Raw genomic sequence first — 23633 nt, 5'->3', positions numbered from 1 at the left:
TAATATCTGGTACAGGGGCAGCTAGGTGGCGCAGTGGATAGAGCACTGGCCCTGGATTCAGGAGGACCTGAGTTCAAATCCGACCTCAGACACTTGACACTAGCTGTGTGATCCTGGGCAAGTCACTTAACCCCAATTGCCTTACCAAAAAAAAAAAAATCTGGTACAGATCCTACAGAAAGAAGGAGAAATAGCAGAAAAGGAAGTGAATACTTAAGTCTTTCACAAAATTATCTATAACTTCCTGTCTTCTTCCTCATGGTGAGAAGTAAACATGTAGGCAATATATTATTTTAGGGGTTAAGTTGACTTTAATTTTTTTTACACTCAGCTGGTTTTTGCCCCTTAATCTTTTTTTTTTTTTTTTTTTTGGTGGAGCAATGAGGGTTAAATGACTTGCCCAAGGTCACACAGCTAGTAAGTGCCAAGTGTCTGAGGCTAGATTTGAACTCAGGTCCTCCTGAATCCAAGGCCAGTGCTTTATCCACTGCACCACCTAGCCGCCCCACTTTGCCCCTTACTCTTAGAGGTGGTTGACTTCTACCCTGGATGAACTGACCTCTAGAGCCAGTTGATATTTTTAGTTTGAGCATTTACGCCTAGGAAATTCCCACAGACCAAGGCTTGATTTATTGTTTGGTTGATTGTCTAGACTTAAGAAAATGATGTAGAAAATGTTAACAGTACAGATTAAACTTTTTTTTTTTTTTACTTTTTTTTTGGGGTGAGGCAATTGGGTTAAGTGACTTGCCCAAAGTCACATAGCTAGTAAGTGTCAAGTGTCTGAGGTCGAATTTGAACTCAGGTCCTCCTGACTCCTGGGGCTGATGCTCTATCCACTGTGCCACTTAGCTGCCCCCAGATTAAACTTAGAAGTGTTGTGCATACATTTTTTCTTCATGAGCCAATTATTAAGCAGTCACTAGCACACCCTTGCCTTCATCCATACTCAATCCCTTAAGGATTTAAACCCTGTTGCCTTGATGATCCCTACGTGTAATCCATAGGATAAACCAATAAATCCATCCTTGCAGTAATGATTATAGGCCATATGTATACATCAATTGTAACAGAATTTGTTAGGGATTGAGTTTCCCCTTCTTGGATTTCTTCAAGCAAAATCTAGATGGTGACTACTTGTTAGATATGTGGTTGAAGGATATTCTTGTTCAAGTATTGGTTGTACATGACATTTAAAGTCTCTTTCAGCTCTGAAATCCTGAAGTTCATATAAGCAACATTTATTAGGCCCTTTTGTATGAAAGGTTCTGGAGATTTTTCTTTTTAGTCCAAACCTGAAATTTTGCTAGTCTAATGCAAACTGTTCCCTGCTTTGTAACTTATAGTTTTAGAGTTGCCTGTGACACTGAGAAGCTAAAGCACTTACCAGTCACACAGCCAGTGTCAGAGGTAGCACTTAAACTCGGATCTTTTGTCTCTGAAGTCAGCTGTCTTATCCATAGGCTTTGGATATGTAGAAAGTCAAACAACCCAGTGCTGCTAGTTTGCTAGTCCAGGGGATGGGGGGGCCTCAACTAGGGTTGTAGCTCTGTGAATGAAGAAAAGAGGCTAAATGTTAGAGATGGTGTGGAGGCAGAATTGACAAACCATGACAATCAGATATGACAGATGAGGGAGAGGGAGGAGGTGGTTTTGAACCTGAGTGAGAGGAGATATTAATTTCCTCAACAGACATGGGATACTTTGGTACAGAAGCAGGTTTATGGGAGAAAGAAAATAAATTCCATCTTGTGAATTTGAGATGCCTTTAGGACATTGAGGTGGAGATGTCCTTCAGCCAGTTGGTGATGGAAGACTGGCATTCAGGAGAAAGGCCTCGCCTGGATATATAGATTTGGGAGCATCTGCATAGAGATCAAACCTTTAGGAACTAATGAGAACTAGACGGTACCTTTGTCTTCAACTCAGTACCTACCATGTGCTAAGTTCTGGGGATATAATTACAAAAAAGACAGACAGTCCCTGCTCTGGAGGAGCTTACAGTCTAATGAAGGGAGGAAGTAGCAGGCAAAAGAAAGCTGAAAAGTAAAGGTGGGTTTGCAGGTGGAGATGGAAGGGAAGGGATCCAACTTGGGGGCACAATGGAGAAGTCTGAGCTGTCCAGAATGAACGTAGCCGGGTGGAAAATGAGGAGACATCCGAGCAAGTGTCTGTCCTGTCCTCCCTCCATAAATGGAGGCTTTTAGGGCAGAGGATACGGATGAGGTGGGAGTACAGGGCTGGTTGGATCTTGGGCCTTCCCATTGAGTTTTCTGGGGGCACAGGACAGCAGGGCGAGAGCAAGCTGGAACATTTGTTCCGATCCCCTCAATTTAGCAATATGGAAACCAAGACTTATGGATTCTGTGACATGCACAGAAATTAAAGAGCAGAGCTGGAATTGAATGTAGGCCCTCTGACTCCAAATCCATCGTTTTCTCCCTCAGTCTTGGATTTGGAAATAGCAGACGAAGGGTAAGGCAAGGAGGCAATGGGCATCTGCCTTAATGCCCTTCATCAGGTTTGGCAAAGATGTATTAAGTGCCAGAGTATTGTAGGTGAGGGGGGCTGGGGAAAATATGCATCAAATAGGACATGAACCTTGCCCTTGTGATGGTGACAATCTAGTAAGGATAAAGAACAAAAACTGTAATGCAAAGTATCCAGTACTGTACGAAGGAGGTCTGGGCTGGTCATCAGAGGCCTCACAGGGCCTTTGACTTGCCTTGTTATTTTTAGCTGTGCAGATTTTAGCAGCTAGAACAGTCATGTATACGGACATGTATGCGTGTGCCTGCACACACTCCCCCCACTTCTCACACCCTTCTCCTCCCCCCCCCCCCCCATCTCAGAAGTTTGCTACTGTCTTATCTTCCTTCTTCCCATGCATCCTTGCCCTAGATTGAGTGTGAACAATCCTGAAAGCCAGTTGTAAAACAGTGCCTGTACCTTTGGGCATCAGGATTCTGGTATAGACACATGGTAATGCATCAACTTCATGGAATCAGGACTCCACATCTTATTGGAAAAACTTAAAAAAATCTAAATGATCTGGACAGTATAAATTGCCTACAGACATTTGGTTCTTTCTGATGTTAATCAGCTGAAGAGTGTGTTTTCTTTCAGTGTAATAGTCTTTTCTTTTCTGGCACAACTCCTTTTCCATCCATTAAGAGCAGTTTTTCTTTAGTGGCTATTGCACACCATTGCAGACATGTCCGGTGATGACCATGATTCGACTGAGAGAATAACATTTTGTTGTTTTCCCCCTCTTCTCCCTTCCTGCCCCATTTAGCTTCCTTCTGAAGCCAAGCACTTCTGGTGACAGTTTACAAAGTGGAAGCATTCCCTTAGTGACGGATCCTCCAGAACACAAATCCATGACAAGTCCGCCAGAACCTGACCTGATGACCATCGCGGATTTCCCAAAGCATGGCCAGGTCATAGCTGAAGCTGAGCCGAGGTATTCCAGATGACACAAAATTTTTATTATAGGCTGAATACCCTTTGAAAAAATTAATCTGAAGGGTCCAAGGAGTTCATGTATTTTAGCTCTTGTTTTAAGCTTCTTTGCTTCCTGTGATTTCAGTCAGACTTAGATGTCATAGAATCACAGAAGGACAAGATTTTTGTATTAGGTCTTTAAATGAATCTGTTAATTGTTCATCAAAGTTATTTATTCATTCCTGTAGAAAAATCTAAGCTTAAAGTGTTTATATATTACAAATAATGCTAGCATTTGGTTTTAGAAAGATGCTCATTGTTTTCCAGATATTAAACCATTAGTGCATTTCTAGGACCACCCCAGATTGGTTGTAATAGATCATTTTTTGGATATCACTGTAATTTCCTTGCCATTGTTGCAAAAATGGTAGGTTCAACAGAACAAATATTTGGGTTTTTTTAAGCGGTATTACAGTAGAAGAAAGAGTTTTATTTGAGCATTTTCCTTCTTTTAAAGTGTTGAGCTAAAGGAAGAGAGTGTGAAAACTTCATCTGTAGCTAATAATTTTTCAAGTCGAGGAGTATCTTTGACTCGAAGCCACAAGTGTTGGAGGCCCTTTGCAAAATATTGATTTTTCTCAGCGGACCTTTCCATGGCATTTCAACAGTTAGTCTGCCAAAACAGTTTTACAGGAAGTTGTGGTAAGTAACAGTTTATAATTTCATCTTATGTATTTGTATAATAAAGCACAGTGTAATTTTGCATAAGGTGCTTGAGGAATACTTTAGAAAACATTCACGCGGGGAGGGGGGGGGCAGCTAGATGACACAGTGGATAAAGCACTGGCCCTGGATTCTGGAGGACCTGAGTTCAAATCCAGCTTCAGGTACTTGATATTTACTAGCTGTGTGACTGTAGGCAAATCACTTAACTCCCATTGCCCCCCGCCCCCCAATTAAATTAAATTTTAAAAAAAGAAAAAGAAAATATTAGCTCATTTGTTAGCATGACTGATTTCAATCACTCTGATTTTTGCTACTTGGGCCCTCTCTTTGTCAGAAGCTTGAATATCTATATTTGTACTTTCTATTGATTAAAAAGTGTAAATTTGGGGCAGCTAGGTGGCGCAGTGAGTGGATAAAGCACTGGCCCTAGATTCAGGAATACCTGAGTTCAAATCTGGCCTCAGACACTTGACACTTACTAGTTTTGTTTTGGTTTTTTTGGGTTTTTTGGTGAGGCAGTTGGGGTTAAGTGACTTGCCCAGGATCACACAGGGTCTGAGGCCGGATTTGACCTCAGGTCCTCCTGAATCCAGGGCCAGTGCTCTATCCACTGCGCCACCTAGCTGCCCTGACACTTACTAGTTGTGTGACCCTGGGCAAGTCACTTAACCCTCATTGCCCAGCCCCCCCCCCCAAAAAAAATGTAAATTTGAGAATTTTCTATATTGTATTTAGAGGAGGAAGCTTTAATAAATAATTTTTTAGTCTTTCTATGAAAAATTTTTCTACCATTTTCCTTCTTTTGGTCCAAAAATTAGTTTAGATCCAATTTTTACACATGATACTCCTCACCATGTCACCTCTTTATTTCATAAAATTTTGAGTGGAAATCAAAATTGCAGTGAGGAGTAAGGCATTATTAAAGAATAGCATGAGTTTATGTTACGATCTACTTTGAACTGTATGAATTGGCTTAAACTGTGCTTTGAACTACCACTCATTTTTTAGTCACAGTATTTTTTATTATTTTTTTTTGTTTGCTTTTTTTTTTTCCATGAGGCAGTGAGGGTTTAAGTGACTTGCCCAGGATCACACAACTGGTAGTGTCAAGTGTGTGAGGCCGGATTGAACCCAGGGCCTCCTGAATTCCAGGACTGGTTGCTCTATCCACTATGCCACCTAGCTGCCCCACTACTCAGTTTTGAGAGTAACTGAGAGCATCTCAAAATGCAAACATTTTGCAAATACTTTAAAATTTATAAATATCAAAAGGAAAAACACCTCTCTCTACTGTGATGCCTAAATAACTTGATGGAGAAATACCTTATCCTGAAGCTGGGGGTCTTAACCCAGGGTCGACAATTTCAAAGAGTTTGTGAACTTGGATTGAAAATACACACACACACACACACACACACACACACACACACACACACACGGGGCAGCTAGGAGGCACAGTGGATAGAGCACCGGCCCTGGAGTCAGGGAGTACCTGAGTTCAAATCCAGCCTCAGATACATTGACACTTACTAGCTGTGTGACCCTGGGCAAGTCACTTAACCCCAATTGCCTCACCGAAAAAAAAAAAAGAAAGAAAACACACACACACACACACCACACACACACACATACACTAATTTTCCTCTCTAACTGAAAGTTGATGTTTCCTTTAGTTATTTTTTTTTAAAATTATTCTGATTTATTCTGAGAATGCATGATGGTCTTCACTGCACTGCCAAAGGGGTCTGGAATGGAAAGGGATAAAAAGTTAAGAACCCCTTGTAAAGAGTTTTGACAGATTTTTTTTAGAGAGAAAGGAAGAAAAGAGCATAGAACATCAGGAAAACAAAAATACACAGGAGAATACAAATAGTTCAAATGGGATCAGAAACAGACATGGCAAATTATTACTTTAAAAAATAGACTTTTTTTAACATGTTCATTCATATGTGATCCATGTTTGATCAGTTCATTGTTTAAAAAAAAAAGGGAAGTTTGGTGAATGCAATTTATAAAAAACTTAGTTTGAGCAAATCATAACTCTTTTTGTGGAAATTTTTATCACTGTGTCAGTAACTCCTGAAATAGAAGTTTTATGCTTTAAGAACATAGTGTATGAGGTTCTGTCAATAAAAATATAACCTTTTTCTGTTTGGCTTTTTCCCCCCTTCGCTGCAAGGATCCTTTAAGGAAGAGACCCAACCCCTCCCCTGTTTCAGTGCCTTACTTGAGTCCATTAGTGCTTCGTAAAGAACTTGAATCTCTGTTGGAGAATGAGGGAGATCAAGTGATTCACACATCTTCATTCATCAATCAACATCCATCATTTTCTGGAATCTGGTTTGGTATTTCAGAACGTTTGGGACCTTCCTAGCAATTTGCCAGGACTTATCCTCACATCTGAACACTGTAACAAAGGAGGCCAGGTAGGTGCTAACTTGTTTTGTCAAGAGAGACAACAATTATGAAAATCTAAGGGAATCATTGAGTTACTTAGGTGATGGGACTATTTGCAGGATAATTATATTTTTGGCTCATGAAAATCCTTTTCAGAATTAGTAAGGAAATATTTACATAGCTTTGACAGGGGTGGTTTAAAATTGCAGGATAAATATGGGGATAAGTTTATTTTGATTTTTATTGTTTTTTCAAAAACATTCTGTAAGTAATTTCCCGGTTATATCAAAACTGGATTTTTGATTGAAACTAGCTGATAAAATGAATTATTTAGGGGCAGCTAAGGTGGCGTGTGGATAAAGCACTGGCCTTGGATTCAGGAGGACCTGAGTTCAAATCCAGCCTCAGACACTTGACACTTTAACTAGCTGTGTGACCCTGGGCAAGTCACTACTTAACCCTCATTGCCCTACAAAAAAGAAAGAAACAAAAAGAAACAAAAAAAATAATGAATTTATTTAGATAATATTTAGAAGTCCTTACTGGTTTTGATGCACCCTAAGAATACCTTCTGGAAACAGCAAATAAAGAGTTAACCACTTGTCTATGAGAGTTTGCTCCTAAAGAATACTAGAGGGAATGGTTAGGTGGCACAGTGGATAAAACTGGTCCTGGATTCAGGAGCACCTGAGTTCAAATGTGGCCTCAGACACTTGACACTTACTAGCTGTGTGACCCTGGGCAAGTCACTTAACCCTCCTTGCCCCACCAAAAAAAAAAGAAAGAAGAAGAATACTAGATTCCTGGTACTAATTGAAGATAAGTATCTGGGCTTCCCTTGCTATGGTGTTGAAGTTATTTCCTATCATAAAAAGGGCTTCCTCTGCTCAACTACTCAGCATATACTCCCAGTTTTTACAAGAAAAATCTGTGTAGACTCAGGGTCACTTGACCAACAAAGTAGATGACTCAATACTTTCCTACCTCTCCAGATAAGAATTATTACCCAAGAGGTAAAGCAGTTATAGCTGACTCTAACTGTATAAGGTGCCAGACACCCTAATGAGGTAACAACCTGATGAAATAAGAGCAGGGAAAAAACTCATCTCTGATATGCTCTCTTACCCCTTCTTGGTATTACCACCAGTAAGTTTGTGCCCTGGAATTTTTGACTCAGCAACTCCCTTACCATTCTCAGTCAACAAGCAACAAAACTCATTCTACTCCTTTCCCCCTCACATTGTGTGGAAGAGTTGAAGGTACAGGAAGGCAACAGCTTACTCTGCCTTGCACATCAGCTGTCTTGGGCAGTCCTCAGTCAAAAAACTAAGGAATAGAAGGAACTGGGGCAAGGTACCAGCAGTATGTATGGGGCTGTACCAAACCTGAAGAAAAGGGGAATGGATAAAACTGAAACTATCTCTGTTTCTCCAGAAATCATTTGAGGCAGAGGACTGAGGCTGGTGAAAAAGTGAATTCCCCATCATGTGAAGAGGTTGAGATGGCTTTGAGTTCCAGTCCTAAAGGGATCTACCATCAAAGGGGAAGGAGTCCAGAAAGTGAGTGTTAGGGGGAACTTAAGTAAAAAAAAAAAGAATGAAGTTACCAAGATTTTAGAAGGAAGACAGTTCAGTTAAAAACCCTTGAACAGATAAACCAAGGGAAGTTATTAATAACAGAAGGGAAGATGACCTCCTAGGACATCTGAACAAATCCAGATACCTGCGAATGAATATTGGAAGACAAAAGAAAATGCATCAATGCTTGATCAGGCCAGGTCTCTGGATGCCCAAGAAAGCATGAAACTACAGAAGGATATTCCCAAATGGTACAGGAAAGGAAAAAAAGAATCAAGAAAGCAGAAGTAATGTCCAACACAGAAGAAATAATTGGCAAAACAGAAAAAAAACCCCACCGAAATCTTAAATCCATGGTGATAAATCTCTCCAAAGAAAAAAAGGAGACAGTGGTTGATCAAGAATGTGAATAGGGACAGCTAGGTGGCGCAGTGGATAGAGCACCGGCCCTGGAGTCAGGAGTACCTGAGTTCAAATCTGGCCTCAGACGTTTAACACTTACTAGCTGTGTGACCCTGGGCCAGTCACTTAACCCCAATTGCCTCACTAAAAAAAAAATAAAGTGAATACGCATAAGTGAAGTAACATTAAAAGAAAATTTGATCTCTATGCAAGCAAAACATTCATTGTGAAGAAAGGATGGTTAGAAACAACTTAAGCATTATAAGTGTGGCAGAAGAATACAAGTTTAAACATCTGAGCATCAATTGAAAGAATCCAGAATTTTCCAAGATTACACAAAATTATACAATTCTGACAAATTCTTCAAGTGACCAGGAGAAAGACCTTCAAAGATAAAGGAAAGAAATTTCAAATAGCACTAGATTATTCTGCGCTCACCAGAAATCACAGAAGGGAAGGGAGTTATATGTTACAAAGAGCAAAGGAGCTCAGGATGCAACCTGTAAGGGCCAAATTTAGTATGGGAAGTGTTAATTGGGTGGCTTGCCTTAATATTGAGATAAGAAAAGAAACAACCTCTTTCTTTTTTTTTTTTTATTATTTTTTTTTTTAGTGAGGCAGTGGGGGTTAAGTGACTTGCCCAGGGTCACACAGCTAGTAAGTGTTAAGTGTCTGAGGCCGGATTTGAACCCAGGTACTCCTGACTCCAGGGCCGGTACTCTATCCACTGCGCCACCTAGCTGCCCCCAAAACAACCTCTTTCAAAAACAGGTTTATTAATGGGAACAAATTTAAAACAGTATCTGAATCACACAAGTGAGATTAATAGAACTAGAAACAATGTATAAATCTCTAGGGTACAAAGGCCCCAGGCACCTGAACCTGCCTCCAGCCCAGCTAGCTCTCTCTGCCTAAAAAAACAAACATACCAATACCAATACCTGAAATCTGTATCTAAGGAGAATTGGCTGTAGTCTCTTCTGGTTTTGTCCGAAGGCCAAACACCAGCAGCTCCTCTAATTGTCTGTCTTCCTTCCTTCCTTCTCCATTTCCCTCAGAACACTCTCTAATTGCCTTCCCCTCTCACTCCCTCCAACTGAATCCAACTGTATCTTAACAGGAAGGGGAGGGGCAGTTCTTAGCCATGCTGAGTCTCCAATTAGCTTAGCACACCTATATGGGCTGTCCCCATCATAATCTTGCCAGGCCTAAGTAGGCATGGGAAAGCTATTAGAGGGAAAGCCTAGTTACTTAGTTTCAATAAATGTTCCCTGTGGTCAGAGTTGCTCTTGTTCAGTTATCTCTCAAAGTACACACCCATCCTCTCTTAGGATTTTCAAGCTTAAATTTTTTTAGTCTGACCATAATAAAGCAAAGATAGGGTTATGAAAACCCCAATTCACAAATAATTCCTTACAAAATTAAGGTGACATATACTGCAGATTGAAGCCTAATCACCAGTGAAAAAAGATGGATTTTCTTTCTTTTCTTTTTCTTCTCTTCTTCCCCCCCACCCCCACCCCCACCCCAGGGCAGTGAGAGTTAAGTAACTTGCCTAGGGTCACACAGCTAGTAAGTGTCAAGTGTCAGGCTGGATTTGAACTCAGGTCCTCCTGAATCCAGGGCCAGTGCTTTATCCATTGAGCCACCTAGCTGACCCCAAGATGGATTTTCTTTTTTTTTTTTAGTGAGGCAATTGGGGTTAAGTGACTTGCCCGGGGTCACACAGCTAGTAAGTGTTAAGTGTCTGAGGCCAGATTTGAACTCAGGTCCTCCTGACTCCAGGGCCGGTGCTCCATCCACTGCGCCACCTAGCTGCCCCATAAGATGGATTTTCAATAAAAGAGCAGCATTTGAAACATCCCTACAGGTAACGCCAAACATGAACAGATTGCTTTGCAACACCTCCGACAACAGAAATACAAAGAAAGGTTTTTGTTTTTTTATAAATGCAGCAAGTGAGGAAGAAAGTGAGAAAAATTGTGAGCCATGTAGCAACTCCTGCCCTCATCAAACCACTTAGTTTCTCAACCTACTCACTTCCTAGGGGCTACTCCTCCATCTCCCCTGCACTAGTTGCTCTCTCCTCTTTGGCCTATCTTGACCCCTTGGCAGTGCTACACTGCCTCTCTTGAGTCCTTACTCCCATTATTATTCTGCTGATTATACCCTGCTGAGCCTCAAACTAATCCTACCATATTCTGCCTTTGCTCCTACACACATGCTTCCGAACAAAGATGGAGAGAACCACCCAACTCTTCTGACTGGATCCACTATAAAGTTATATTACACAACCTTCACTGGGCCCTCACTGCCACTACCATGGCCCTTTTCTACTGGATATACTCCAGAAGCTCCCTGTCACCGCCAAGACCAAATACAAAATGCATTCAAAGCCCTTCATAACCTGGCCTCCTCCTACCTTTCTAGTCTTCTTATAGCTCATTCCCAGAATGCCCTCTCTCCTCATCTCTGTCTGCTGCCTTCCTTGGTCTTTAAGTCAAAACTAAAATTCTACCTTCCATAGGAAGCCTTCCCCAACACTCCCCACCCCCACCCCCTTTTTTTTTTTCTTTGGCCCGGGCAATGAGGGCCAAGTGACTTGCCCAGGGTCACACAGGTAGTAAGTCTCAAGTGTCTGAGGCCTGATCTGAACTCAGGTCCTCCTGAATCCAGGGCCAGAGCTTTATCCACTGTGCCACCTAGCTGCCACCCAGTTAATAAATTTTTAGTTAAACTGAATTACCGTTGAACTTTGCTGTTTTTATGGTGTGTGCTAATACTTTCTTTTAATTTATTTTTAGCTTCCACTTTCATCTCTGTCCCAGGACAGCAAACTAGTATATATTCAGCTATTATGGGACAATATCAACCTTCATCAAGAACCTGGAGAGCCATTGTATGTTTCTTGGAGGAACCTCAGTAAGTAGATCAGTCTTCTAGGAGAGAAGCCTCGCTCTTTCCAGTTTAGTTCCTTTTGTATATCAATTTCAGGTTGAATTTGGTGTTTTTAGCTATTCAACTTCAATCAGCCATCATGCAGAAACTTTGATCCCTGTATATCAAGCCTAAGTGTAGTTCAAAAAGATCTCATAAGATGAATGAGCTTGATGCCCTAAAGCTGGGCCCTTTTTTGTTCTGGTATGTTTATGGAGAAGTTGTTTATACAGGATCAGCACTGTGGACAAGTTCACTTTGGTGGTGTTTGAACCCAAATTTCTGTTACAAAGCTATTAGTTTTGAGTCTTATTATAATGCTCCCACCTTAGCACCAAATAGAAGTGACCTTGTGTTCTCAAATGCTACAACAGGATAGCACAAGCTGTGGCAGCAGTCAGCAAGATGGAAGGGTAGGCCTAGGATTGATTGTATTTTATGGATGTTGTCTGTGGACCTCCAGAGCCAGCTTTAAGAGAAGCTTGTTGCTAGGAGATTGGCCATCAAGTTTTGCAAAAAGCTTTTCCCAGTGTAAGGCACTAAAATTCTGGCTAGTCTGTCTAAAATAGCTAATGAGTGGTCACCAATAAATTCTAAGCTTTAGCAAGAGTTTAGACTTTTAAGCATTTATTAAGGAGAATAAGAATTTGGTGAAAAGAGAGAGAAAGGCCTAAATTCATCTATCTATCTCGGGGAGCTACAGTTTTTCCTGCTCTACTCTCCATGAGAGTCCCGGCAGGGGCGGGGGGGGGGGGTGCGGGGAAAGAGCCAGGCTTGCCCCTTCTTCCTCCCACATGCCAAAGAAAAGCCTCATGGCTTACCCTCAGGCACCTTCTCCTCGTGGTAGAGCTTTCCTACAGTAAGTCTCCAGCAGATGGCATCATTCCAATCGTTAACACCAGTCCCCCTTCATGCTAGTGCCTTCTTTTCAGTTTAATTATACATTGTTGTTTGCCCATGTTGTCTCCTCATTAGACTGTGAACTTCTTGAGCAGAGACTTGGTTTTTGCCTTTTTTTTGTATCTACAATACTTAGCTCAGTACCTGGAATATGGTTTATACTTAATAAATGGTTCTTGACTTAAGTTACTTATGAAACCATCTACTTGGGCATGGAGGCCTTGCATTCTGTATTGGGTAGGAGAGACCAATTCAGTCACATAGTCTTGAAGCATCAAAGTATACTGACATGAACTAAACATTCTGTAGCCATAAAAACACTTTGTATGGTAGGATCGAATGACATAATGCCATCAACACTTCTGGGGTCAGTAGTGCAAACATTCTTCCCAGTCGTCACATGTAGAAAATAAATGTGAGAGATTAAGCAACTTTCCCATTGCCATAAAGTTAGTTACTGGTAAGCCTGGGTTTTCTGACTCCTCATTGGCATTCTTTCTAGTACACCTCCCCCAACTGACCCTTGCCCTTGAAATTGATCAACTGGTAAAGTAGAAGTTTCACAACTACAACCTTTAACATGCCATCAAGCTTGAAAACTATTTACTTTTGTAACAAGTGACAGCATCAGTGACACGAGAGTGATTTATTTAGACAAAATCATTTAAATTCTTTTTATTGGAAATGAGAGGTTTTGAAGAAAAGATTGTTCTTGTTTTTGTGGGGGTTTTTTGTTTTGTTTTGTAGGGCAATGGGGCTTAAGTGACTTGCCCAGGGTCACACAGCTAGTAAGTGTCACGTGTCTAAGGCCAGATTTGAACTCAGGTCCTCCTGAATCCAACGCTGGTGCTTTATCCACTGCACCACCTAGCTGCCCCAAAGGATTGTTCTTGTAAGAACAAATATGGAGAGAAAGAAAACATCCATAAAATATTTCTGAGGGAGCTTTTAACTCCTCCCAGTCATAGAAAATATATAAAAAATCTCTTTTCCCTTGACATTTCCTCCATGAATGTTTATTTCTTGACTGCATCAATTATTTTTGAAGAAAACATGATATTGTGCTTAAATTCTTTTGGATTCACTACTGCATTTTTTTTTTAGTTAAGAGAGTAGTAAAGATTCTAAAGTATGTGAAGATTTTAGCCTTAAATAAAGTCCCCTGAAATGACTTTATTTTAAAGGGATTTAGAAGGATATATGGCAGGTTAAGTAAAATGTAAACATGAAAAATACATTAAGATAAATATTGAGTGTTTAATTAGCATTTGTTGAATGTTATGAAAATATTACTGTACCAAGTTCTTTTCAGAAGAGGACAGTGTAGCATTTTAAAAATAGAAAATAGGCCTTACCCTTTTTGAATTTGTAATCTTTTGGGGGAGAAGAAACACATCAACCAACTAGAGAATTGTTTTTTAGAGCAATGCTTTCTTTAAGAAGTGCTTGGGTATTGTGCAAAATGTTTGCATAAATATGAAGGGGGTTATCAGAGTAGAGCTAGCATAGTTAGACGAGGGATATAATATGACCCCAAATAAGAGGAAAAAACAGAAACACTTTGGAAAAACATCTTGGAATCACTTTTCTAAATGATGCTTATCTTCTGTCTTCCCCTCCCTAGACTCAGAGAAGAAATCATCCTTAGTATCAGAAGACCAGCAGGCTACAAGCACTTTAGTAGAGAACATCAGGCAAAGCATTCAACATAACGATGTTCTTAAACCTATCAACCTTCTTTTGCAAAAAGTGAAGCCAGATGTAAAACGACAAAGGTAACAAGACATTGTTTTCTAATTCAGAATTCTCAGGATCATTTTCTGATATGTCTTAAAAGTATTGTCTGAGGAGCGGCTAGGTGGCGCAGTGGATAGAGCACCGGCCCTGGAGTCAGGAGGACCTGAGTTCAAATCTGGCATGAGACATTTCACACTTACTAGCTGTGTGACCCTGGGCAAGTCACTTAACCCCAATTGCCTCACTTAAAAAAAAAAAAAGTATTGTCTGAGTTGTGTGCATATATATCCTTCAAGTACCATAGAAAAATAAATGTTTTGAGGAAGTAAATTTAATTTTAGGAGAGTAAAGAGTTCATTTGTAAAGAAATTTAAAATAGTCATTGAAAATCCCTTTGCCATGTGTTGCCTCTTAACTCCTTCCTAGTGGCTTTTTTTTATTTTTAATTTTTTTGGTGAGGCAATTGGGGTTAAGTGACTTGCCCAGGGTCACACAGCTAGTAAGTGTGTAAAGTGTCTGAGGCCAGATTTGAACTCAGGTCCTCCTGAATCCAGAGTCAGTGCTCTATCCACTGCGCCACCCAGCTGCCCCACTAGTGGCTTTTAACAGGAGACGAGGTTTGGTATGAAGGTGGGAATGTCCCTGCCTTTGCCACCCCCATTCTTCTAGCCTTCTCCTCCTGACCTGCGGGTGCTCCCTCTGTCCCAGAGCAGGGTGTTTGGTGGAGGGGAATGAGCAGGTGGACATGCAGAACCCCTAGCCAACTTGCCATCTCCCTAAGGTGTGTCTAGGAAGCTAGGTAAGCTTATTAACTCTTCTTATCTGCGTACGTTCTTATTTCTTCACAGGAGTTTATACAGAGAAATCCTCTTCTTGTCATTGGTGTCTCTTGGAAGAGAAAACATTGATATTGGTAAGTTGGTATAAATGAGCAATTATGAAATTTATCCTGAACAAAGGAGTTAAATTTGTTTGACTAATATGGCCAAGAAATAGTTTTGCAATATTAATTTATTGCCTAATACTTCAAATGTGCTATAGTTCTGCTTTAAATGACTTTTCATAGTTTCTTTATTAATATTGGAAAACTTTTTTTTTTAATGTATTTCAGAGGCTTTTGACAACGAATATGAACTTGCATATAAGAGTCTGTCCGAAGAGGTTCCTGGAAAGATGCAGAAAATTGATGCTCCCCCCAGTCTCAGTGTGGAGTGGTGCAGGAAGTGTTTTGGAGCACCTCTCATTTAAATGAGAGATCACTTTGAACTTTTATAGCACATGTCAATCCTGGGCAGCAAGCTACGCCAACCTGGGAGCATTCAGGTTTGATTCATGCTCCTGAAAACTGGTGAAAACTCTGACAGTGTCTGGTGTGTTCCTGACAGATCTGCAGCTCATCATCTGTTCGTTGCATTTGAGAGTCTCTCATTTTTAAAAAAATTATTCTTTTGTTTCTCCTGACAGAAGTTCTTTGGATTTTTTCAGAAGTATCCAGGATTCTTTTGTTAGAAAAAAAGAATGAAAAGCCAAGCTTGCTATAGGCATTTTGTTGATAGATGTTTGGGGGAGCTTTCAGAGTTGGGGAAAAGTCATTGTTAATCTCTCAAGTCCGAAGTGAAGCTAAAGGGCCCCAATTCTAGGAGCAAGACCTAGAGGAAAGTGGATTTTTTGTGTGTACATACTTGTGTGTTTTTGTAGATGTATGCATATTCGGCCTTTGTAATAAGTGTATATATTTATTAAAACTGTTAGATTGCACATTGCAATACGACTTTCTCAAAGGGTCTCATGACCAGTGAATTGTTGACTGCTGACCAACTGGGCTGTAGTTACTACTAGTCAAAATTTTCTGAAACTCTGACAACTGCCCTGTCACTGGCTTTATTTTAAATTTAATATATGCTTTCACTCTTCATTTATATGTTTTTTCTTGATGGAATGTTATACTCCTGATATCCAATTTCCTTCCCCTTGTTACTCTTTCCTGGTACCAAGATCACTTACTTGGAAGGTGGAAATGTTTCTACAAGCTAATTAGGGAGTTTAAATGAATTTGAATCTAAGTTTCGTAATGATTGACAGAATTAATTGGAACTTGATCCTTTTAAAAAAAACAAAAATTTGTCCTTTAGCCTGAATTCTTTCCTCTCAGGCACACCTCTGTCACTTTTTTTAAACCTGTGGGATACCTTGCACTGCAAATGGAAGTTTAATATTTGTAATGTTTGAAAGTTAGTACTTGTAGATTTGCATGCACACAATCCCGAGTGTGTATGTGTATATATTTTTTTACGAACTGAATGAATTAAGTCTTAAAGGTTGAAGCTTTTGAGCTTATTATAGTCAGTAGATTTAAGAAAAATCATGACCTCACATGCCTCACTTAGCATTTTGTCATGCCTTATATGCCTTCTATTAAAAACACACCTTGTTGAGTGTGTTCGCCTTAGCTTCCTTTATGGGACTAATATGCTTCCTGTCAATTGATCTGATATTCATATTAAGGTCAATTTTCATTTCCAGGAACCACTGTAGATGAATTAAAGAAAGCAGTTGCTTCAAAATAGGCACTTCTGAATGGTGTAACTTAAAAGCACAAAGCTGCCTTCCCCCTGGTGTACATTCTGTTTAAATGACCCTATAATCATTGTACTGTTCTGCATTTCTGGATTTATCAGCTTAATGCCAATGCAGGACTCTAGTGTCAGGTCATTGTTGAGAGTGCTGGTGGTATAATCTCATGTCAGAAATTACATGTAACATGACAACTGAACAGGTGACATGACTAAACAGTTTTTATAACCATTACTTTAAAAAAAAAACATATTTTGCACTATTTGTGGAGAGGATATATTTTTGCAATTTAGCCCTGGTTTTTCTCTGTCATTTAAGTTTGTAATATTTAAAAGTCACACTTATTGACAAAAGTAATTCAGAATTAACTTGCTATGAAATGCTATTTTGTATTATTGGACTTAAAGCCTTTAACACAGTAAAAGTAGCATTATGAAGATGAATAAAATGGACAAAACACTCTTAAGCCTATTCATTGTGTTGTGTGTTAGAGTTTTCAGGCTTCTGAAATGAGTAGGATTAAGTTATTTGTCATCTTTGGCAATTCAGGTTTGTTTTTCCATTCATCCCTTAATTTTAATGTGACTTGCGATTTGTTTTTCCTCACCTATGTATGTAAAAGCACTTCTGATTTGAAAAAAATTTTACAAAAGTGACCTTGAACATTCATTAATGTGTGACTGTTTTATTCCAAGTTCATTTTTTTTACTAAAATGAAAAAATGTAAATACTTGGCTAATATTGTTTTAAACTCCAAGATCAAATATTTCTAAGCAATAGTTAAACTTGTCCTGAATTTTCATAACTTAACTGCATTTACTTTGAGATTACATATCCTTAAATGATAAGATGTCATCTAAACTGAGTATAAGCCCTAGTTTTTAAAAATTTACATAATAAACAAAATCTCCTGCTGCTTCCTTTCTTCCAAGCCCCTAATTTTGAATTCAGAATTCAACTGTGTTTGCTTGACTCTGCTGATCTGCCTTTTAAAATGTTTTCTGAGACTTTTTCAGTACGCATAGTGAGAAAAAGACCCTTTAAGTTTATAGTAAATAATATCCTTGATGTTGTCACCTCTGCAGACTTTCTGTTGGGGGGAAAAAAAGGCTTATTTCCCCCCTTTCCCCCAACCCAAAGTTAACCCTGAATAATAGTTTTTAGGGTTGGTTTGTTTTGTTTTGTTATATTTGTATTTAATTAACTGCCAGAGATAGATAAAAACACTGTATGAAACAAAGTCTTGAAGACTACTGAAAGTAATTTTTCAAATTAGTATCTGGATTGTTGAGCAATGATACTACATAGTTGTTGTTTCTTTGTGTTGTTTTAAAGTATTGAAAGTAATACTGTTATCACTGTTAGAATTGTGGAGCTCTAGTTCTTCATATTTAGATAATTGAGATTTCATAACACTGCAGAAAAAGATGCTAACATAATTATTTACATGACTTATGCAGACAAGCCTGACTTTTTAGTATCAAAACAAGAAATCTCAAAGTAACTTAACCTGAACCATCCAATAGCCTATTGCTGTTTTTCTGTGGCTTCTGTTTTAGCCTAAAAATATTTCCATACAGAATAGTAAAGTATAGGGCTGAGATTGGTTCAAAGAGAATGAAACAAGCCACAAGTAAGCCTTTTTAGGTTAGATTTTTCCTCTTCTAAGAAGGAAAGGCCCAATTAATAAATGACTTTGAGGTCAGAAGTTTCAATGTTGTACTGTATCCTTTATTCCTATACAAATAGCTTAGACCATTTGCAGTTGAACTATCTATTTGATATTGTTAAAGTAATCCAAATTATTAAAAGTAAGACACCAACTTAATTCTCCAATTGATGGGAGTCTGTCATCATCTTCAATTAGAGGTGGTGAGGGAACCTTGGCCCACATCAGTATCTTCAGTGAGGCACATGTGGGCACATACAATTAAAAGTCAGATGAGTAGGGCAGCTAGGTGGTGAAGTAGATAAAGCAACGGCCCTGGATTCAGGACCCGAGTTCAAATCCAGCCCCAGACACTTGACACTAGTTGTGTGATCCTGGGCAAGTCACTTAACCTTCATTGCCCCCCCCCCCCAAAAAAAAAGTCAGACGAATTCATTTAGGTTATTTTTTATCAAATACCTCGATACTTTAGTGGAAAGGCCCTAATAAAAAGTTAGAGGCAGCCTGGTGGACTTGGAGATGTAGACTCAAAGCCTCCCTCTGAGAGTTGGTAGCTGAGTAACATTGAACACCTGTTTTCTCATCTATAAAAGAGTAATAATCCTTTCATGATGCAATTCAAAGGATTGCTGTTGATTGGTATAATGCTTTTAAAGGTTGCAAAGTGCTTCACTGACATTGGGATGAAAATTTTATGAGCCTTAAAGCAATATATTGAAATTTGAGTATAACAAAGATTCAGCTACCACTTTCTTGGGCACCTTAAGGTTTATACTTTAACACTTTGTCCATAAAAGCCTTTTCAGGCACATTTAAGAATCATGTCCATTTTACAGATGGAAAGAACCTGTCTTTGACAGGTTCAGATGACTTGCTGATATGGTTGTGAAGCTTCTAAGTGTTGGAGCTGAGATTTGAACCAGGGTATACTGACTGCAATTCCCACCACTGCACTGCCCCATGCTGATAAGCTGAAAGAATGAAAATTCACAGCTATTATTCAAATAGAAAAGGATTTGGTTTTTACAATTAGTGAGTTCACATGTAAGTGACACACAGCAGTTTCCATTTAACTAATTTTAACAGCCTAGTAGGTTTTGCTTATTTTTAAGTCTCTGTATTCCCTTGATTTAGAGTGAGCCTTGTGTTTTTCCTTGGCAACGTTTGATTGCTACATGCTTACATTCACATCAGGTTTCTGAAAAGAAAGATTACTGTTATTATCCCATTTGAAATCAGTTTCAGAATTGACATAAACGTTTTAAAAACAAATTAAGTGAAGACAATAGATATATGTCCCTGGTATGAAAAGCAGTGCTATTGAGCAGTTCTTCTGATGAGAGCTTAATCAGTTCAGCCATAAAAATGTCTTTCGTTTCCACTCTAGTTTTATTAACTTTATTCAGTGTGTGGTTCAGGTTACAAATCTTAACAGAAAATGATTGCAGTCATTAGAGTAACTTCAGAGCATTGTAATTTCCTGTAGTGTTCAAGCCAAAGAACTGGTTTAACATTTGTAACTTTTTCTTTTTGAGGCTCCAATATAAAGTCCATGTCACACTTGAGAATTATAGTAATACTCTATTTGTTAGGAATGTTATGTAACTTGATAATTATGTAGATTGCTGTTTTTACTGTTTTCCAGTTTACTGCAATATAAATAAATATGTTGCAAAGGAGTGATTAGGCCTGACATTCTTATAGCAACCTTGTTTTAAGAAATTCATCTTAGGACATTTATATATTTAGGTTAATTGAAAACTTTACTTATACTTTTTTTTTTTAATTAGCAAATAAGCTCTTTTTCTTAATCACTTAACACCAAAGGTGCCTTTCAAGACAGTAAATGCTGAAATTGAAATTGAGTACGAAAAAGTTGTCATTACACTACTTTGGTGCATATTTTATAAGACTATATACTGTTTCTTTCTGCATCATTCAGTGGTACAAAAAAAAAAGGGATTATGTTTCTTATTGATACAAAGCACATTGAAATCCTTTCTGGAAATGAATTGTACTCCAATAAGGATGAAATAAAATGATTAAATCATCGGTTTGACTGTTGGAAAGCTTTCTGCTACTGCAATCAATTTCTCCTGGTTTCCAAGGCTTTGTGAATTGCTTATTGCATCATATTAACTATGCTTTGATTGACAAATTTCTCAGAAGGGTGCTTTGTGTATTCTGTATAGATCTCAGACTATAAAGGAAAGCTTGTTAATGCATTTCTCAAAATAAAGTTTATAAATTATTTATATTTCTGGCATTTGATTTTCTGAAAGACCAGTTTTATTGCTTTGGATTTCAGATTTTTAGAAGAAACTTCACTTCATTCTTGCTCTTTCAAAGCCCAGTTTGATAGCTGTGTGCACAATGGGTGCATTTCTTGAGGTACACCATTTGGACTTTTAGATTGTACTGTGTTCTTTACCGTAAGGGGAAAAGATCATTCTTTTGTCAGCTTGCTAAGAGCATCAGAGGGTGCTCTGGGGCCAACTTTACCCTTTCTTCAGTCAGAATTAAGGAGTTCTTTCCCCAGAAAACAATTGTTCTCTGGCAACTAGACCCTTTCTAGAGAAGGGAAAAACCTGTCGCAGCCACAGTCCCCAAGTCTGGTTTGGGGCCTCTTAGTCAATCAAGATTTCATCTCAAATTCTGACCCACCTTACTATTTCTGATACTCAGAATGTGCTCCTCTTGACAGCCCACTTTTTAAAAATATTTTTATTTAAAGTTCTGAGGTCCAAGTTTTATCCCTCCCCTGTTCCCTCCCTGAAGCGGTAAGCAGATATAGGTTATACATGTGCAATTACGTAAAACATTGCCATATTAGTCATTTTGCGTAAGAAAACAAAAGTGAAAAATAGCATGCTCTTCAGTCTGTGTTCAATGTTAGTTCTTTCTTTGGAGGTGGATCGTATGCTTTATCATTAGTCCTTTGGGATTGTCTTTGATCATTGTATTCATGAGATAGTTGTCATTCGCAGTTCTTCATCAAATAATATTGCTATAAGTGTGCACAATGTTCTCTTGGCTCTGTTCACTTCACTACACATTAGTTCATGCAAGACTTTCCAGGCCTTTCTGAAACCATCCTGCTTGTCATTTCTTCTAGCACAATAATATTCCATCACCATCATATAACACAACTTGTTAGATTCCCCAATTGATGGGCATTCCTTTGATTTTCAATTTGTGTGTGAGGCAGTTGGGGTTAAGTGACTTGCCCAGGGTCACACAGCTAGTAAGTGTCCAGTGTCTGAGGCTGAATTTGAACTGAGGTCCTCCTGACTCAGGGCCAGTGCTCTATCCACTGCGCCACCTAGCTGCTGATTTTCAATTCTTAACCACCACAAAAATAGCCACTATAATATTTTTGTACAAATTGGTCTTTTTTTTTGTACAGCCCATTCTTGAGCTTCCCTTAACCTAAGCATGTTACTTTGGAGCTATCTTCTCATTTAAAATTTTTTTACTACTAAGGTCCTGTAGTACTGTAGAGAAACTCACAAGATGTTAAGGACTCTCGAACCAACCTCTTCAGTTTACAGGTAAGAGAACTGGGGTTGGGGGCAGCTAGGTGGCGCAGTGGATAAAGCACCGGCCCTGGATTCAGGAGGACCTGAGTTCAAATTCAGCCTTAAGACACTTGACACTAGCTGTGTGACCCTGGGCAAGTCACTTAACCCTCATTGCCCCGCCCAAAACAAACAAAATAAAGAGAACAGGGGCCCAGAGAGGTCAGAGCTGGCCTTTAAGCCTACATAAAATTCTTCACATTGCACCACACATCTGGTAAGAGCTAATTTGGGGTAACATTTCACATGGATGTGAGTTATTGCCACAGAAACCCCATGAGGAAAATAATCATTCAACATTACATGTTAGCCAGTGAGGTTAATATGACATTGTCCCTAACTTCAGAGTATATAAGTGTAGAGTAATATACAAATTGTAGTTAAGTACATGGAGGCACAAAACTGTTGTGTAAATAAACAAAGGCAAAGGTGAATAAGGGTAATCAAAAATTTCATTTAAGAAGTGGCATTTGAGTTAGATTTTCATGAAAGCATAGAAACTAAATGGAAAGGGCACTCCTGGTCTGCTTCCTATGGGTAACCAGGTAGGATATTTGATGGAAAGTTCAGTCACAAGCCTATTTGAAATGACAAACCACTTCAGTGTCTCTACCAAGAAAACCCCAAATGGGATCAGAAAGAATCAGAGGGGCAGCTAGGTGGCCCAGTGGATAGAGCACTGGTTCTGGATTCAGGAGGACCAGAGTCCAAATCCAGCCTCAGACACTTCTTACTAGCTGTGTGACCCATGGCAACTCACTAACCCCAATTGCCTCACCAAAAAAAAAAAAAAAAAGACAAAGGGTATGATGTTGAGGAGTAAAAATAGACCAATTTGGCTGAAAATTGAGGACAAAAAGCAGAAAGGATTGTCACATAGCCCCCAAAAGACAATTTTTCTAGCATTAATTACAACCAGTTCCACATGCATGGCATTTTTCAGGAAAAGTGTATGTGTTGATGGATCTGCTCTAAGGTAACGGCAGACATTTTAGTAGATGTATAATAATCAGAAGGGAAAAGGCCAAGCACACTCATGCTGTTTGAAAAAGAACAAGGGGCTGGTTAGGTAGAACAAGTGTGTGAAGTTGAAGGTCCAGTAACAGTGAAGTCTGTAACAAAGACCTAAATGCCATCTGTGGGTGACCAAACAATTGGGAGGGTAGGGATAGAAACCAGTTTACAAGAGGTGATGAAGTCAGTGCACAATTTTTGCCCCAAATGGATCATGAAAAGTCATATAGGGCACAGGAAAATAACCATGACAGAGTAGAAGGCCTAAATATTTATAGGTAGTTAAAAGGCACCCAGTGGCATAGGGGTCAGCAGAAAGAATATTTACAAGAGGCATTCAATAGGGCAGGTCATATGACAATGTAATGGGTCAGGTCAAGCCAGTCTGGTTTCTTGATTTTTTCAAATATTTAAAAGCAGCTTGAGAAAAACTATCAAGAGATTTTTCAGTCTCATTTAATATTTGACTTTTATAACCCAAAGTAGTCAGGGCAAATATTTCTTCTGTTGTTTTTAATGAGAAAACGGGCAATTCCAACATCACACACAGTATTCTTTCTGATAGTGAATCCAAGGAGCTTTCCATCAATGCCAGAGTGGGTCAGAATAAGCAAATCTTACTGAAGGAACTTGGTCATTTAGGACCACATAAATTGTATGTAGTTATACCATGTATAT

At 39.1% G+C, this 23633-nt stretch overlaps 1 protein-coding gene across 1 annotated transcript in view; it reads left to right on the top strand.

The window, feature by feature from the left end:
• Positions 1 to 17067, top strand: part of DENND4C (DENN domain containing 4C) — a 121402-nt gene extending 104335 nt beyond the window's left edge. The window contains 12 exon segments of the mRNA XM_043997704.1: positions 3296 to 3463; positions 3962 to 4046; positions 4048 to 4089; positions 4091 to 4146; positions 4989 to 5025; positions 6350 to 6491; positions 6494 to 6531; positions 6534 to 6596; positions 11351 to 11468; positions 14008 to 14158; positions 14969 to 15033; positions 15232 to 17067. Coding sequence (XP_043853639.1) covers positions 3296 to 3463; positions 3962 to 4046; positions 4048 to 4089; positions 4091 to 4146; positions 4989 to 5025; positions 6350 to 6491; positions 6494 to 6531; positions 6534 to 6596; positions 11351 to 11468; positions 14008 to 14158; positions 14969 to 15033; positions 15232 to 15368 — 1102 coding nt within the window. The 3' untranslated portion in view covers positions 15369 to 17067.
• The last annotated feature ends 6566 nt before the right edge of the window (positions 17068 to 23633 follow it).

This window comes from Dromiciops gliroides, chromosome 1 (genome assembly GCF_019393635.1).
Source record: "Dromiciops gliroides isolate mDroGli1 chromosome 1, mDroGli1.pri, whole genome shotgun sequence".
NCBI lineage: Eukaryota > Metazoa > Chordata > Mammalia > Microbiotheria > Microbiotheriidae > Dromiciops > Dromiciops gliroides.
The sequence above is the reverse complement of the archived record's forward strand: the minus strand, read 5'-3'. Positions and strand labels throughout refer to the sequence as shown.